Raw genomic sequence first — 18,128 nt, 5'->3', positions numbered from 1 at the left:
ATCCTAAATAGTCACGTTTATGTGTCTAGTTTGTGGTAATAATGATACCAGAAAGTATTTTATCATTTGATCCCTATTCAGATATTAACTTTTCTTCCTGCAAATATTTGATAAAATGATTGATAAAAAGGTTTTCACTGCGAGTAGTATAATTGAAATTATGTTAAGATCAAACAGTAAAAATGAGAAGTTTTTTCGTATAAGAAAAACAATGGTACTACACGATTAGGGACCTCCATACATTTTTCAAAAATATTTCAAACATAAGATGTATCATTGCGACTTTTGTTGGTAATATTGTAATATGTTATTACGCTCTGGTAATTGAACATGTCTTTTTCTTCTGAATCATGTTTTATATTACTTACAAGTTCTGACAGAAACGCTTGGATTTCTATCATATTTTATGCTATTTATTCCTGATACTGCGCGTTCTATACTTGCATAAATTTCAATAAGACATCTTCTATGGTTACTTCCGTATAAGTGGTTATTTTTCTTTTTTTAGATTTTATTTCTTCACTTTTTTAAGATTCTGTATAATGACACTCACTGCTTCAGACGACATGTCTTTCGTAAAGTTATATAATAGTATAATAAAAATGGCATTGCTAAGACGTTTAAAAGGTGTGACTATTCTTTGCAAGCAAGTGCCTTTTAAGATCTTGCAGGTGTATGCACATGCGACTGGGGGTCTCCATAAATTTGTCAAAAATATTTCAAACTCACGGAAACGAAAATAAAATGTTTCATTCCGACTTTTGTTGGAAATATTGTATTTTATTACGCTCTGGGAATTGAAAATGTTTTTATCTTCTGAATCATGTGTTAGATTACTTACAAAGGGGATTATTTGAGCCGCGCCATGAGAAAACCAATGTAGTGGCTTTGCGACCAGCATGGATCCAGACCAGCCTGCGCATCCGCGCAGTCTGGTCAGGATCCGTGCTGTTCGCTTTCAAAGCCTATTGCAATTAGAGAAACCATTAGCGAACAGCATGGATCCTGACCAGACTGCGCGGATGCGCAGGCTGGTCTGGATCTATGCTGGTCGCAAAACGCACTATGTTGGTTTTCCCATGGCGCGGCTCATTTGTATCATACACATAGACAGGGAGGTTTTAACTACAGTCGAATAAATGCTGCTATTATTCCGATGGCAGTTATTTCATGTATGATGTCTACTTCGTGTAATTCTCTAATGTGTATTTATTTTTGTTTTGACGCACGGGCTATGCTTAAGAGCTTAAGAGCTTAAGTCTACTTAATGTCTGTGTGAAGCCGATAAGAATAATTCAATTTGACATACGCAAGACACAATAAAAGACTTAGATTAGTCCTCCTGCGTTTTCACCTTAACTTGCTTCAAAAATATGAAGGGATAAAAAGGGCATATAGTTTGACTTACTTGAAAACCAACTGCATAGTGCATATACATTAACAGAGTATTTGAACTGTTCCTTTCATTGTTTTGTTTCGGTTTCAGACCCACAGAGCCTCGGTTTCCGATTCAAATTGGTATAACGGGACATGTGGCTTCAACTGGAGAGGTTTGACCCCTTTGATTTTATATATGCTATAAGTGTAAAACATGTGGCCCATCATATGATAAGAATCTCCTTTGTGTCCTGTACGTTAACAAGAGGCCCAGAACACATTGCTTACTATCTGCATCTTAGTAGTTTATCAATAATCATGCTTTTTAAGAAGAACTACAGAACTTTTTAAAATGTTTTTTTTTTTTTGCATGGCGCGTTTATATGAAAGCAGTATCTGATTTTACAAGAAACTAGCGTCATATAGATATGCATTCTTTCTTAATCTGTGTCAGGTCTTTAAAACTTCTTCCCTTATGGAACATAAGTTCCTGGTATGGTTTTAATTTCTTCGTAGTCACGTTATTTTGTCAGCCTATTAGATGACGTCATATCATTCAGCTGAATCCTAGTATCTGATGCTGATAAAGCATCAACAGTCGATTCATGAGCATTTTAAACATTTCCCAAGAGTAACATATTTTCAGTTCTTAATTTGAAATTTGTTCAGCCTAATAATTTGTTTACATGATTTAGGCCTTACATTTGTAACATTAACATCTGTTTATTTTTCCTTTCAGCCTTTGAACATACCAGATGCGTACAGTGATCAGCGATTTGATCCAACGGTAAGTTCATGTTTGTAACGCCGAACTGAACATTGTCAACAAAATTTGAATAAGATTACACGCTTTATTACGTAAGTAGTCGTACATTATTAGAAGAAATGTTGACATTTTCGGCCTATGCCAGAATGCCTTTCCGAACAGGTTTGGAAAAAGATTTAAGCCTCAGCGAGAATTGATACTTGGTAGACAAACTGACAACTGGAAGATACCTTTTTCACAAATCAAATACTATTAAGATATATTTCAAATTATTTGTATTTGTTTTTTTTTCTGCTATGAAATAAATTAGTACATAATATGTTAAAGAAGAAATATTATTGTATTGTAATTTTTTTCCTGAAGGCGGACGAAAAGACGGGTTTCAGAACGAAGTCAATATTATGTATGCCAATCAAAAATGCTGAGGGTCGTGTGATGGGAGTTAGTCAACTCATTAACAAAAAGGATGGGACGCCCTTCACTAAAAACGACGAGAATCTCTTTGAGGTATGAATATGTGAGTCAAACATGAGTTTTTTTTGTACGTTCAAAAGTTATACAATCAGTATAAATTGGTTATTGTATAATGATTTAAATGTGAATTGAAAATCACTAGTGTTTTACAATTTCGCTGTATATATGCAAATGCATCTTGATGAGCAACACAATATTTAAGGCAGGGTAACAAAATAACTATATTCAAATGGCAAATGTCACTCGTGCCGTTGTTTTTGTCAAATTAAGAATGTTGTTTCTGGGTCAAAGAATATAGTTTAAATTGACCGAAATACCGTTATTTTTTCAGCATTTTTACTTCATTACATACCATTTCACAATTTCACATCTATACTCATAGGCGAGTCCTTTCATTTTCCAGGCATTTGCAATATTTTGTGGAATGGGAATTTATAATACTCAGATGTATGAAACTACAGTCCGGGCCAGTGCAAAGCAACGGGTAGCTATAGAAGTCTTATCTTACCATGTGTCCGCACCATCCGACGAATGCGCAAAACTAAAGGTAAGCATATTATTGCATTTTTTATTTGAATTATCTAGCAAAAAAGGTATAAAATGTCTTACAGTGTCGGTATGGTAATCAAAGAGAAACTGACAGTACCTTTAACTAACTGGGCTGTTCCAAATACAAATATGGATCAGATGGAATGGTAAATAGCAAAATTTCTGAGTGTACAAAAAGAAATTTTACCTGTGGAAAAAAAATTCTTATTTATTAAGTAAGCAAAAATATTTGTAAAATGACTGGGAAGCGTAGTAAGTACAATAGTCGGGTTCCTGATCAAAACTAAACAGGTTCGAATCCATGTTGAAGTTTGTCGGTAAACTTTTTCCTTTTTAAAAATTTCCAGTTACATTCCTTTCAAATATCTTTATTTCATGAGTAGTGTTATCTGGTTTAAAGAAGTTGATATTCTGCTCTTCTATTAAACATTGTAGACATATCTTATTATTTTCCATTCTCCATAGTTTCTCTAGATCTACCAACAATTATAGTTGAATCCCGCCGAAAGCACATTTCAAGAATGTGAGCTTAGATAACTGTTTAGCCTTAGCCCGTTATTTTCTGTATGAGATGCACCTTGCATAAAGATGGTATACACAGGAAACGATTTATTTTTCATTTGTTTAAGAAGAGATTGTAAAAACAAGAGGTACACAAACCGCCAACCAAATTTTCACTTTTACAAGCATGCGTACCGTCTTCGAGATCAAACTCTTCAATTAGATGACAGTTTTAATAATCACATTTCATTATATATTTGTACTGCATTTACTAACCTACAACCAGACTGCTCAGTACACAACAATGGCGTATTTACTACTAGTCACACATAACAAATTATTTGTGCCGAGTATATCATGATGTCATAAAGTATATGACGTCATATAGTTTTTAAAAGATATTTTAGCTTTCTCAAGATGTACTGTAGAAGAAGATAGGATGTTATATATGTAATTTTGATTTGCTGATGAAAACAATACATTTTTAAAGAGTGGTTTGACCTTGTGATATATTTTAGCCAAAATTAGAAATCTATATATTTCATACACGTTTGTTTATTCATTCATTTATTCATCTAAATATTTCTATTTCTATTTATTTCATAAGAATGCAGTTATACCATCCTGTCAAGACTACCGTCTGCTCGACTATGATTTTAATGATATAGCTCTAGATGATGACGATACGATAAAAGCTAGCATTCGAATGTTTGTAGACTTGGACCTTCTCGAGAAATTCAGAATAAACTACGATGTAAGTTGGATGACTTTTATCTACATAATCTAATTCGTATAATGGTGTTAACTCGTATTTATTGCAAAGTATCTTTATAACGTTTTTGTATTATGTGTACGTTTTATCTTTACCAGTGCGAAATTTAATATACATGTGAAACAAAATCAGACAATGTGAAAGAAATGAAATGATAATTGTATCTTTACAAGATTAAATACGCGAAGACAGTTTCTATACAAATTATTACATTAACGATTTTACATTTAATATGAGTGTTTTAGTATATTATATTAACAGTGAGAAATAGTATTTAAAATAAATTAAGAAAATTGCATTGATTAAATATAATCAAGTTTAGCAACTTCATTGTATTCTAAAATAATTAATTTCAGACACTGTGCAGATGGTTGTTATCTGTGAAAAAGAACTACCGAAATGTAACATATCACAATTGGCGGCATGCATTTAATGTGGCACAAACCATGTTTTGCTGTCTCAAAGTGAGTAAATATGATATATACATAAAATTATAGATATTTAGTTCCATTAGAGTCCTTAATAGCGGAATGGTCCTAATTGCTACGGTTTTCGCATCTTGGTAGAAGACAAGTCGTTAAAGTCACTCGATTTCAGGCTGAAACTTTTAAATTAGTTTATCTAATCAAAATGAAATATTCAGACATTGTCACTTTATATAAATAGCATTTAATATTTCTGACGGAATTCGTTACTTATCGTTTTCATTTTCCCTTTTTCTGTTATATTCGTAAGTTTATTGTCTGTGATTTGACAGTAGAAATAATTACTTTGTTCAGAATTTTGCCTGCGGATTTTTTTTTAATGAAATGCATGTATCTGTGTTCACTTTTAGAAAGGTGAGCTGGACAATGTTTTGAGTGACGTAGAGAGTCTAGCCCTTGTTGTTGGCTGTTTGTGTCATGACTTGGACCACAGAGGAACCAATAACCAATTTCAAATCAAGTAAGTTATCTGTCAAAGTTAGATTTTTGTCAAAATATGCATGTAATCGAGGTCTTTTGTTATTATTCATACAACTATTTGAAGTAATGTCATATGAATGATGCCATCATTCGAGTGATTTAATATTGTAACAACAATTTATATACTGTTTTGTAATATCGCTGGTTTGAAAAGATAATTGTATCAATAAATTGTATGAACACTTTAAGTATTGAGGATACCTTGTAACAAGGGTAAATTCAAATTTGTTGAACTGTAGCAAATTCATACTATTTCGTGTAATTAAATGTTTTAGATGCTAAAATCTCATTTGTTTGTCTATGTCCCTACAATAAATCATTTATACATGTTTGAAGTACATGACCCTCTAAGGATAATTCATATTGAAAAAAAGGACAATATAAACATTTAACACCTTTCAGCTTTTTTCGGTTTTAGCCTTATCCACAAAAACCTTCGTTGTAGATTAATGTATTATTATATGAGCCGTGCCATGTGAAAACCAACATAGTGGGTTTGCGACCAGCATGGATCCAGACAAGCCTGCGCATCCGCGCAGTCTGGTCAGGCTCCATGCTGTTCGCTTTTAAAGCCTATTGGAATTGGAGAAACTGTTAGCGAACAGCATGGATCCTGACCAGACTGCGCGGATGCGCAGGCTGGTCTGGATCCATGCTGGTCGCAAACCCACTATGTTGGTTTTCTCATGGCGCGGCTCATATATATTAGCTTGTATATAAGGTTGAAATATATATGCCACGAGACTTGTGTTTCCATGGTAACGCATTTTTCCAGCGTTTCTGCTGTTATTTATTCATAATTTCGGCATTATATAGGTATTTAGTATCAAATCGGAGACAGGTTTATGCAATGTCTAGAAGAATAAATGAGCCGCGCCATGAGAAAACCAACATAGCATGGATCCAGACCAGACTGCGCGGATCCATACTGTTCGCTAGCGGTTTCTTTAATTGCGGTCTGGATCCATGCTGGTCGAAAATGCACTATTTTGGTTTTCTCATAGCGCGGCTCAAATATACAATCAAGTCTAGCTTTTCGTATATGATGTCGTAACTGATCACATTCCGCTTACGACTGGATATGTACACATTCAGATACTTCCGGAAGTAGCCAGTGAATGGCAAATACTATATATGTTTATTTTCAGAACCATGTCTGCTCTGGCAGAACTATATTCTACCTCAACTCTGGAACACCACCATTTTGACCAGTGCATAATGATATTAAGTACAGAGGTAGGTGTAACATGTTTAAATGTTTTCTTCCGATGTCCTACAACGATTTATATCGTATACTATCCACTTTTAAGTATCTGTTTGTCTTATAATATCAGCTGCATATAGTGTTACGTGAGAGTTTTATATTAATTAATTAAATCAGCAATGTCGGCAGTTAACATTTGAAGATATTGAATTAGACTGAGCATGTTTATCATATAATTATGTTAAGATTGGCTTATGATTAGCTTAATCTTACACTTATTAAGAATTTGGAGTTACTTGTGCCCCCAGTGATAATTAGATAATTATGAATCTGAAAACATTTCTGAAATTACTGTTTTCTGAGAAAAAGGAAAAAAGCAAGCCTAGTCTTCCCTAAACAATACAAACATTGTACATGTAAAATATTCATTCATTCTTTTCAAGTTTTTTTATGAAAAGAAGACTGATATTACATTTAGCTAATTTTATCTTTCTCTACCACAGGGCAATGAAATTTTCTCTGGATTGTCTCAGGAAGAATACGAGTCAGTTATAGGTTTACTGGAATGTGCAATACTCTCTACAGATCTGGCATTATATTTCAAGTAAATAATTATACCTTTATTACCTTTAACATAAGCATGAACTTTGTGGTATCCAGCGAGAAAATGATTTCATTAACAAGACTTTGAAATTGCATTTTTGTTGTTTGGTTTACTTATAGAACAAGTTTGTAAAAGTTCTGTGTATTTTATACGGACAATGTCTAAAACGTCTACAAATATTCCAGTTCTTGCAGGTTTTAAAGATTTACATTATAAGTCCCTTACCAGTGTTTCATCGTTGTGGTCTGAACCCCTCTCCGTCTGTCCGCCTGTTTGTCAGTCCGTCTGTCTGTCTGTTTGTCAGTCCGTCACCTGAAGCGGGATCCTGCGATATCTTCAAAATATATGACACTTTTCTTGAAAATTGGAATACGCTTAAAAGACAACATACATATTCTTAGTGTGTTGTTATATCAGTGTATGCGATTGTAATTGCAAAAAATAATTTTTAAAAAGGCAAACAAAGACAAAGTGGAATCCTGCAATACCTATATGCTCACTGTGTTGTTAACGTTCTTTCAGATATTAAAATAGATTTCTAGTAGGAGTGTATCATTCGCAAACTTAAGACATTTGAACGAATCAGATTTTTTTAGTGCCTTAAGTGCAATAAACGTTAAATCACAGAATATAAACAAGTTTGTGAATGATTTTGAATCGGAAATAGATGATGTCCTGAATAAGCACGCTCCTCTAAAAGAGAAAACTATAATTCAGTGAGCACCCAAACCATGGTTCAATGAAAATTAACAACATCTAAAACATCAAGTTAGAAAATCTGAGCGTACATGAAAGTGTTACGGTAAAAGATCAGTTTGAGTCGTATAAAGCAGTAAGAAACAAATGTAATTTCAAAATTAAACGTCAAAAGAGAAACACACTCGGTGAAAAGACAAAGAACGCTAAAGGTGATACCAAGACTCTGTATGGATTAGTATCTGAACTAAATGGTGCCAAATCTGAAAACCCACTGCCTCAAGGGGAGTCTAATAATTAATTGGCCGATATATTTGCTGATTTCTTCATGGCAAAAATCTCAAAAATACGTCAGTCCCTATGCGAATACCAAAACTTTGAACCTTAAGTAAGGGATGTACAAAATTTACTGAACTGGCTCATGATGAAGTGAAAAACTCATTAGTGAATTTAATACTACGTCTTCAGATCTAGATATTCAAGTTGCCAAGACGTATTCTGAAGTCACATGCAGACGAATTTCTCCCTAGTATCACTAAATTGGTGAATCTCTCATTACAATAAGGTGTTTTTCCTGTGAAAAACAAACCAACTGTTGTTAGACTTTTGCTAAAAAAGCAGGTCTTAAACTAGAGCTTTCCAACTATCGTCCTGTGAGTAATTAATCATTTCTGTCAAAACTTTTTGAGAAAGCTGTTCTTTACAGATTAAACAAACGTGTAAGTCAAAACAGCTTTTTGCCTCAGAACCAGTCTGCATATAGGAAATATCACTCCTGTGAATCTGCGCTGCTTCGGTTTGGTAATGATTTTCTAAGTAATATGGAGAAACAGGAAATCATGGCCCTTTTTGCAATTAAATTAAGTGCGACATTTGCTACTGTCGCCCACGACATTCTGTTAGATTTCCTTAAAACACAGTATGGTATCTGTGAAACAACTTTTCAATGGGTAGACTCCTACCTAAAGCCTTCTACATGTAAGGTTGATATCAACAATGTATATCTGTAAGACCGCCATCTTGAAATGCAGATGCGTTGGTCCGTGGCAGTATCTCACCTACGCTGGAACACTTTTTGATGCCATTCCCAAATCAATATCAGTGTTCGGTTTTGCTGATTATCATAAAAAAAAATAAAAGCTTTCGTTCCACATCTGCTTCTGTATAATCACAAGCGGTCGGAGACCTCGAACGGTGTGCAGTTATAATCAATGACTGGATGAATAGAAACAAACTGAAAACGAACACTTCAAAACTGAATTTATTATGTTTGGTAGCAGACTTGAATTGAACAAATGTTTTACAAATTCGATTAACATTGCTGGTGATGATATCAAACGTAAAGCATAGTTAGATATCTTGGTGCATTTCTTGACGAAACCTTGAACTTTAAAGATCATGTAAATCGCAAATGTCGTGCGGCCATGTTGAATTACTTGTGAATAAAGAAGGTCCAAAAATATTTAACGTAGCCACTGAAATTTTAGTTTTGTCTCTTGTTATTCCACATCTGGATTACTGCAATGCCATACTGTAGGGTGTTGCTAACGTTGAGGTGCGTAAGATGCAACGTCTTCAAAACATGTATGTTAAACTTGTCCTAAACAGGAAGAAATTTGACAGTTCCAAAAAAGCATTGTATGACTTACATTGGTTGCCGGTGAAAGTAAGGATTGAGTTTAAGACTTTTTTTACATGTATAGCTGTCACATTGGCAGAGAATCTATGTATTTAACAGAACTGCTTACAGAGTATGTTCGTAGTAGGCAAGGTATGAGAGATCGTCAGAAAATTCTGAATTCCTTACAAGTGCAAAACATTTAATGATAGAAGTTTCTGTACTATTGGTCCAAAACTGTGGAATAAACTGCTGTTAGCATTACGCAAAACGAAATCACTTGATACATTAAAAGTCTAAAGATACTGTACTTTAGAGTCTTCATGGCATTGTTAAAAAAATCATAATTTTTTATATGCGAAAGTTTTGTGATTTATTACATTTTATTATTTATATTTTAAAGTTTGTTAAACTAAATGTACAACGCAACTGAATATGTCATTGTATAGAAATAGGCGTTTAATAAAAGTAATCAGTTTCAGTTTCAGCTTTTTTCTGTCTATCCATCTATCCGTCACAAAAGATAGGTCACTTGTTAATATTCAAAGTACAATATTTTGTTCATGGAACTTGTTTTGTATATGGAAGGTTATTCAAAGAGTATTCAGGATCTTCAGTTAAGTTTCAGTGTGAAAAAAATGACTCCAGTGATGTCAATATGACGACTGCTCCTTCCGTAGGGGACTTTGATTGCAAGGAAATGGTAATGTTTAAAATGTTACAGAAAAGTGACACTTCTTTTACACGTTTGATAAATAGGAGCTGTATGCCGCTGACGTGTATAAAAAAAACGTTTGTTCCGTACAGTATGCTTATTTTAGCAAAAAAAACTTTACTCTTTTTATTTTAGACACCGAGGAGAGTTTTTCCGGTTGGTGGAAGACGAAACTACAGACTGGGATACGGACGAACATCGTGACCTCCTAAGATCTATGATGATGACAGCGTCCGATGTATCGGCTATAACGAAGCCATGGGATGTTCAAAAAAGGGTAAATAGTTAGTTCTATTGTAAAGTATTGTAAATATAAAACTGATACAATAGCTGGCAATCGAAGGTATCCGAAATTATATGTATAAAAATCTATAAAAGTTCTTTGGTGTGACAGCACCCATCATTACATGCCTGTCAGCATATAAGTATAGGTTATAAATCATTTGTTAACATTCTTATGAGTTACGGACCTTTGGTTTTCCACTTTCTCTATTTATGGAGTACGTGGGAAGACGAAGCAACAACTAAATTCATTAGAAGGTCAGTAGATGATCTATAACGAATTTGTTACTTAATAAGTAAAATTGTTGTTAACCACTACCAACTCAATATTTGCCAGCTGACTGATCTACGTAATGGATCCACTTAATAAGTACCAATAAGTGAGTCAAAAATTTGAAAATCTATGGTTGCTGACTGAATGTTTAGGCTGATGCAAAAACCATACCAATGTTCATAGAAATTGATATTCAGATGGTTAATTCGTAAATTAAGCGTAAGCGTTGCCACATATTTTAATCTATCGAACCGATGGCACCTGGGATTATCTTGTAATCTGTATTTATTACATTTTCTCTTGACTGTAACAGGCCAAAATACATTTTGAAGTGTTTCTATAGAGGTTTTCCAATACGCAATTTCATTACCATTATAAAAAACCTTTGAATATTTCAGATTGCTGATTTGATAGCTAACGAATTCTTTGAGCAGGGCGACCTTGAAAAGTTACAGCTGAAAATAAAACCAATTGTAAGTTATTACATAATGTTTCTAACAATAAAAACGACGGATAATATTCTTGAAGGGTGCAGGAAAATGCAACACAATTTACACCATAAACTTAAATGTATATAGGATAAGACAATGTAACCAATGTAACCGTGTGTAATTAGTATAAACATTTAAACTTGAACTATCGAGCAACGTTTTATCTGGAACCTTGCCGCACAATGGAGGTAAAATTCAGTTTAGTTGACATTAATCTAGTTTTTATAGTACTAATAAATACCGATTCTAACTATAGAATAATTTGAATTTGAATATATTTAAAACTTTCAGCAAAGATAAAAATTACAATAACATAGACGAGAGGACCAGTTGTAAATGTAATGTGAACCCTCTGCTATGGTATGCTAGGACAGTGTAGGGATTGTTTGGCAGACTTTGGTATAAAGAAATTTTAGGAGCTTTTCTTATAATCACCTTATTTAATTTGTACTACATGGCAAGCTCTATCCGATATGTTGTGATTTTTGGATAATTTTATTAATTCAGAACATTTCCTTCAGTAGTTTCATTGCCAAGTAACAAAGCTTTTACATTATTTTTTCAGGAAATGATGGATCGGGATAAGAAAGACAAATTGCCTGTAATGCAAGTTAGTTTCATAGATGCAATATGCTTGCCGATCTACAAGGTAATGACAATCTATATGTAACAGTTTAAAATAAAAAGGTTAAAGACAGCCATACAGTAAGTCAAAATAAATCAAATGCGTAACTCATTAAAACTAGGTTGGTCTTTATGATAAAAATCTCTATAGTTCTCTTGCATATGGGTCAATATATATAGACATTTATCTTTTAGATATATAAAAGACATTTGCGGCTTATTTAGCCAAGAGTTTTTAAATAGCAGGACAGCCTGCTTGTAGTCATTAGATGTATAGCAAAGATACACCCGAGGCCTTTTTCCTGGGAAGAACCCGTACTAGCCTCTTTACTCAGTGGGAGACGCTAAAGAACATCTCAGAATTTTTTTCTAGTGCCTGAAAATGATTCAGTAAGGCTACTTTGATTCTAATAAAACGTTTAAAGTTGTTCAGGGCTTTTTGTACACGACTGTAAGCGTATGTGTCAGATCGCTGTATTTTAACAATTTTAGCAGACCTTCCCATGCCGAGCACATAGTTCTTCTAATAGTATCTTAATTTCTTATAATATTTTACAGGCTATTGCAAAAGTTTCACCCAAGCTACAACCACTCTTAGATGGGTGCCAGAGGAACAGAGACAACTGGGAAAAGATGGCCAAGAACATAGATAAAGTACAAGTCGACGAAAACGAACGAGAAACGGTCAAGCCACACAGCTGACATAAACTGAAATGTGTGCTTATATAACGTTCACGTTATAGCACATAGATATAGCGCATTTACATTATATAGTTTTCAAAAAGTGATATTTCAGGAATGAACACGCAATGAAAAGTTGTTCATTGACTGAGTAATTTCTGAAGAACACAAATCTATTTTACCCATATCAAAGTCCTACTCATTTCTCTGTGTAATACAAAGCATAATTAAGTCCATTCTGTTGAACTACATATAAATTCTACTAATTCTATAAGAATTTTGTAGAGTTGAACATACATATCTCTATGGGTAATATTATCCTAATGTCTCAGCAGCCTTATTAAACATAAATATCAATCATATAATACACCCTCAATAGACAAAGGCTGTATAAAGACACTTAACTTGAACAAATGATATTCTTAGCCGAAATAATGAGAAATAGTGATCCTTTATTAGTTGTCAGTTTCATTTAATGATATTTGCGTATTGCTGTTGTGTGTAGCACATAGAGCATTATGGTTTACCCAAAACATACATGTATACTTGTGTACATATTATTGTCTATTATGCAGCATATTGAAGGTTGTTATACTTTAAGTGTTGTAATTCTAGCGACTTTTATCTTGAAACTTGTTTGTACATTTTATAGCATCAAGCATGCACATGTTTTGTTCAAAGCATAATTCTGTGATATAAAGAACACCGAAGGAGATTTTTAAATGGTTAATGAAATTAAACAGGTTATACGTTTTATGATAAAAGTTTTAGCAATATGTCTAGGGGTCCCAATGAATGTGCGCCACAACAAAAACGCACTTATTTTTATTCGTATTTAGCCTGGGAATCCAGTCTGACAATTTCTAACTTTTTTCTACCAGCAAATTGACAATTGATAATATCAGAAACTCGATGAATGCCAATTAACACTAAGTTGGATCTTTAAATAATGCATAGATATTCGGTATGATTTCTTCTTACAAAGCACGAAAATTATCAACGAATTCCCAGGCTAATTTGTACTAATAACTTGCACATTGGAAAAACAGTGTCTAATTAAGAATGAGCAGTATTACACTGCAGAGACTTTAATGTTGTAATTATATTTTTGTGTTTAATGGAAGCAATGCTCGTAAAAGGAAACAAAGAAATGTCTCCAGTGAAATACTGTTGCAAAGTTCTAAAAGGAAAAGAAACGGCAGAAATCGGTAACAAATTTTTCATACACCAAATCATTGTAGACACCTAGAATTTCTTACGATTAGGCCATCAATATGTGTTTGTCATGAAAAGAATTTTGTACAAAATGTACTTTTATCAGGATTTCTTCTTCATGTGAACTTTATTTTATATTTGGCATTAATTAGCCACAAACATTATTTACTTATATAGTGCAAACTGTTGCACGAAAATAAATTTGAAATTTCTCCTTCCATATGGTTGTTAGTCAAAGATAAACTAAATATTAGATTAAATATATTAAACATCACTCACTTGGGAAGTTCAAACTAGATTATTGTCATGGTATAAGTCGCAGATGCTATGAGAAAATAGTTGTTGTATATTTTAGATAATAAGTCATATGTAATTCAATAGAAAGTATTGTGGAACAAGATCTAAGCAACAGCCTGTCCACTTTGCATGTATACTCAAGAAAAGAAGCAGTAAAAGAAGTATCTCTCTTTACTTCTACTGTGGCGTGGGTATTTATAACTAGAAGCGCACATAACGCATTGAAAACGTGTATTGAAGTGTTTCAACAGTCCTTAATCATCTTTATTATGATGTTTAGGTAATTTTGAATAAGACTATGATATTTTAGATGCCTACTTTATCTGTGATAGTAATGCAAAGAAATCCATGTTGTTGTTGATGTTTTTATAACCGCTACCATTTTAAAAGAGGTATGACACGTTAAAGAAAAAGGTACCTTAGGTTGTGTTTTATTCAAATTTGTTTTTATTTTCAATATTACGTTTACCTTCATGCTATACAAATGTGACCTTCTATTGAGATAAAGTGTATATCGATAATCATTTATGTGGAGGGTTTTCGTAACTTCTGAATATATACAGTGTTTTTACAGAAAATAAAAAAGGGAAATTAGGAATTGATACAGACGAAAGTAATACATTATCAGAAATGTCTTTCAGTTCAAAAGGACGTCCATTTTGAAGATCAACATTTCGTCAAAAGAGTTTCAGTTTATCACAAAACTGCCGTTATGATTTTCAGACCACCTATTCATGACGCCATGAATAGTATGGGTCTATAAAGCTGAACGACCTATTTTATCATCTAAGTATAACTGTGTAAATGGTCAAGGTTTTATCATTTTGCTTTTCTTTTTTCTAAATTGGTACAAATGCACGAAATATTTTCATACAGACATACTTATCACGTACAAAGTTAAAGATCTGTAAAATACTTATATGTATCAGGTACGAAATAAAAGTCCTAAAAAAACTTTATTTTACCAAACAATCTGGAAATAGAATTATGTTTTGGAGGGGAAGTAAAGTTACTTAATTTGATGTCATTGTTTGTTATGCTTGCATTAGAATGTTGTTAAATTGCTTTCATGTAAATGTGCATTGCAATTTCTGCAACTCGAGACCCAGTATAAAGATATTATTTTACATGACAATACTCAAATTTAGTCTTCACATTTACCATTTGTTTTTTCGGTTGTTTACTATAACAGTGTTTTTGTTAAATTAAAATATAAATACATTCAACGTCTGATATATGGCGAAAACATAAAACCCAACTGAGTTAACATTCAAATTATTACTGTGAAATCATTTATATTCGTGGTGGACTAATTTTCGTGGATTTCGTGGTTGAGTCAATCCACGAAATTTAATCCCAACGAACAAGTAAAATTCCCATTCATTTTTTGTTCTGAAGTTGAAATCCACGAATTCTTATCCCCACGAAATTGCCGTTTTGACCAAAATCATGAAATTTCATGCCCACGAAATTAAATGATTTTACAGTATCTGTATTTGTTTGTTAAACTCATATTGCTAATTTTACTTACAAGCATTTGAAAACGCCACATATGATGACAATGGGGGCACCTTTACCTTAAAATCTAATTTGTTATGATTTTAGGTTACTTTTTAATGAGAATGATATTTACATATTGAGTGCACCCATGTGATATTTTAGGTTTGTATGTTTCTTTATTTAAAAAAAATTAACAAAGCATTTGTGACATTATCTTCCTTAGCAAACATTTGAAACTGTGTAAAATGTACACATTTTTTATTTTCTTTTATTAAAAATGCGGACCATATCTTGTTTTTTTTTCGTAATTTACAGCTGAACTTATTACGGCACAAGACAGTTATACCGGCAAATACTTAAATTCGTTTTTAGCTCACCTGTCACGTTGTGACAAGGTGAGCTTTTGTGAAAAAGCTATTCATCCGTCGTACGTCGTCCGTCCACAATTTCTTGTGAACACGATAGAGACCACATTTTGCAATCGAGTTTTATCAAACTTGCACACAACTTGCATTGACATAATATCTCGGCTCTGTTTGAATACTGGCTAAATCCCTTCATGGGTCATGGGTTTAAGACTTATGGCCCCTTAAAGGGCCAAAATTTGCTATTTTGACTTTTGCAGCCATATAGAGACTTCGTTTATGGTTTGATTCGATGCAAACTTGCAAAATATTTTTAACCCTTAGATTCCATGATGAATCCGTCAGATCCAATCATACGTTCCGGAGTTACGGCCTCTGATTGATCCTTGGAAGAGCCAAAATTTGTGAATTATTTCTTTGCGAACAAGATAGAAGTGACATTTTTACCTGAAAGGGGCAAAATTGTCTAATTGAAACTTTCAGCCATTTAGAGGTTTCATTTTTGCTTTGATTTGATACAACTTTGCGCAGAATATTCATCTTGATGATCTCTAGACTAAGGTCGAAACTGTGTCATGTGGGGTCAAAAACTAGGTCACCATCAAATCAAAGTGAAAGCTTGTTAACACTCTTGAGGCCACATTTATGATCCTGTCTTCATTAATCTTGGTTAGAATGTTTATCTTGATGGTTCCTATGCCAAGTTTGAAACTTGGTCATGTGGGGTCAAAAGCTCGGTCGCCACTCAAATCAGAGGTTAGAGGTTTCATTTATGCTTTGATTTGATACAACCTTGAGGAGATTATTCATCTTGATGATCTCTAGACTAAGGTCGAAACTGTGTCATGTGGGGTCAAAACCTAGGTCACCATCAAATCAAAGTGAAAGCTTGTTAACACTCTTGAGGCCACATTTATGATCCTATCTTCATTAAACTTGGTCAGAATGTTTATCTTGATGGTTCCTATGCCAAGTTTGAAACTTGGTCATGTGGGGTCAAAAACTCGGTCGCCACTCAAATCAGAGGTTAGAGGTTTCATTTATGCTTTGATTTGATACAGCCTTGCGCATAATATTTGATGATCTCTAGACTAAGTTCGAAACTGGGTCATGTGGGGTCAAAAACTAGGTCACCATCAAATCAAGGGAAAAGCTTGTTAACACTGTAGATGCCATATTTATGACCCAATCTTCATGAATGTATGTTTATCTTTATGCCAAGTTTGAAGGTACAAAATAATTTTACACAAATTTTTCTTGGGTGACCCTTTACAAAGATTGTACAAATTACTCTGTTTCATCAAATAGCATTGCCACTAGTATGTGTGGTCACTTTATCCCTTATTTATGAAGTGGAAACTTTAAAAATCTTCATGTTTGATATTGTCATATTACATTATTCCCCAATGACTTACCCCACCTCTACCTCCCTCCCCATTCCCCCCTACCTCAACATACACATACACAGTACCTGCCTGTATATATTTAGAATAAACTTTTAATTGTTCAAGCAAGCAACTAAACTCAGGTGAGCGATACAGGGCCATCATAGCCCTCTTGTTTGTAAAATGTATTGAAGCAAACCAATACATGTATAAGGGTTCTTTTAATATGTATGTCTTATTTTGTTCTTTTCGTTATTTGAAATTTTTCAAACAATTGATCGTATAAAAATTTTATATATTTGTGTCACTATGTTTGTAGATTGTAAAAAACTGAATAAACATAAAACTTTTACGTTTATTTCTTATGCTGCGCTCATAAGTAGATGAGAGCAGATCGAAGACATTACTTTATTGTTATACAGACCGCATCGGTAGCAAAGTGGTAGAGCTCTCGCTACGGGTACGGGGTCTGTTCAGCACCGCACTGTACTGGGTAGTGTATCATGTCAGGTGTCAACGGCATGATATTTCAGTGAGGCAGCACTACAAAGCTGGACAATGTGCTCACTGCTTCAGGTAAACACTGCAAAAGACGCTAAACCCGAAAACACGTACGCAAACTTTATTAACAATTTAGCGTTTATTTTATAACGTTACAGTTACACTGATAGGGGTACGATAATATGCCTTATTTGTACAACGTTTATTTCAATTTAAACGTTTCCGCAAAATAATTTCTCTCTAATTACGATTTATTGACAAAAGCTTGGAGA

At 33.6% G+C, this 18,128-nt stretch overlaps 1 protein-coding gene across 4 annotated transcripts in view; it reads left to right on the top strand.

Moving 5' to 3' along the window:
- Positions 1 to 17,705, top strand: part of LOC123564662 (dual 3',5'-cyclic-AMP and -GMP phosphodiesterase 11-like) — a 70,936-nt gene extending 53,231 nt beyond the window's left edge. For all 4 annotated transcript variants that reach the window (XM_045358396.2, XM_053537325.1, XM_053537324.1 and 1 more), the window contains 13 exons: positions 1,487 to 1,550; positions 2,117 to 2,164; positions 2,507 to 2,650; positions 3,021 to 3,164; positions 4,275 to 4,421; positions 4,796 to 4,903; positions 5,275 to 5,384; positions 6,553 to 6,640; positions 7,112 to 7,212; positions 10,377 to 10,518; positions 11,196 to 11,270; positions 11,854 to 11,937; positions 12,471 to 17,705. In XM_045358396.2, the coding sequence (XP_045214331.2) occupies positions 1,487 to 1,550; positions 2,117 to 2,164; positions 2,507 to 2,650; positions 3,021 to 3,164; positions 4,275 to 4,421; positions 4,796 to 4,903; positions 5,275 to 5,384; positions 6,553 to 6,640; positions 7,112 to 7,212; positions 10,377 to 10,518; positions 11,196 to 11,270; positions 11,854 to 11,937; positions 12,471 to 12,614 (1,399 nt within the window). In that variant the 3' untranslated portion in view covers positions 12,615 to 17,705. The remainder of the gene's footprint in view (positions 1 to 1,486; positions 1,551 to 2,116; positions 2,165 to 2,506; positions 2,651 to 3,020; positions 3,165 to 4,274; positions 4,422 to 4,795; positions 4,904 to 5,274; positions 5,385 to 6,552; positions 6,641 to 7,111; positions 7,213 to 10,376; positions 10,519 to 11,195; positions 11,271 to 11,853; positions 11,938 to 12,470) is intronic.
- The last annotated feature ends 423 nt before the right edge of the window (positions 17,706 to 18,128 follow it).

This window comes from Mercenaria mercenaria, chromosome 2, assembly GCF_021730395.1.
Source record: "Mercenaria mercenaria strain notata chromosome 2, MADL_Memer_1, whole genome shotgun sequence".
In the NCBI taxonomy this organism is placed as follows: Eukaryota; Metazoa; Mollusca; class Bivalvia; order Venerida; family Veneridae; genus Mercenaria; species Mercenaria mercenaria.
The sequence above is the reverse complement of the archived record's forward strand: the minus strand, read 5'-3'. Positions and strand labels throughout refer to the sequence as shown.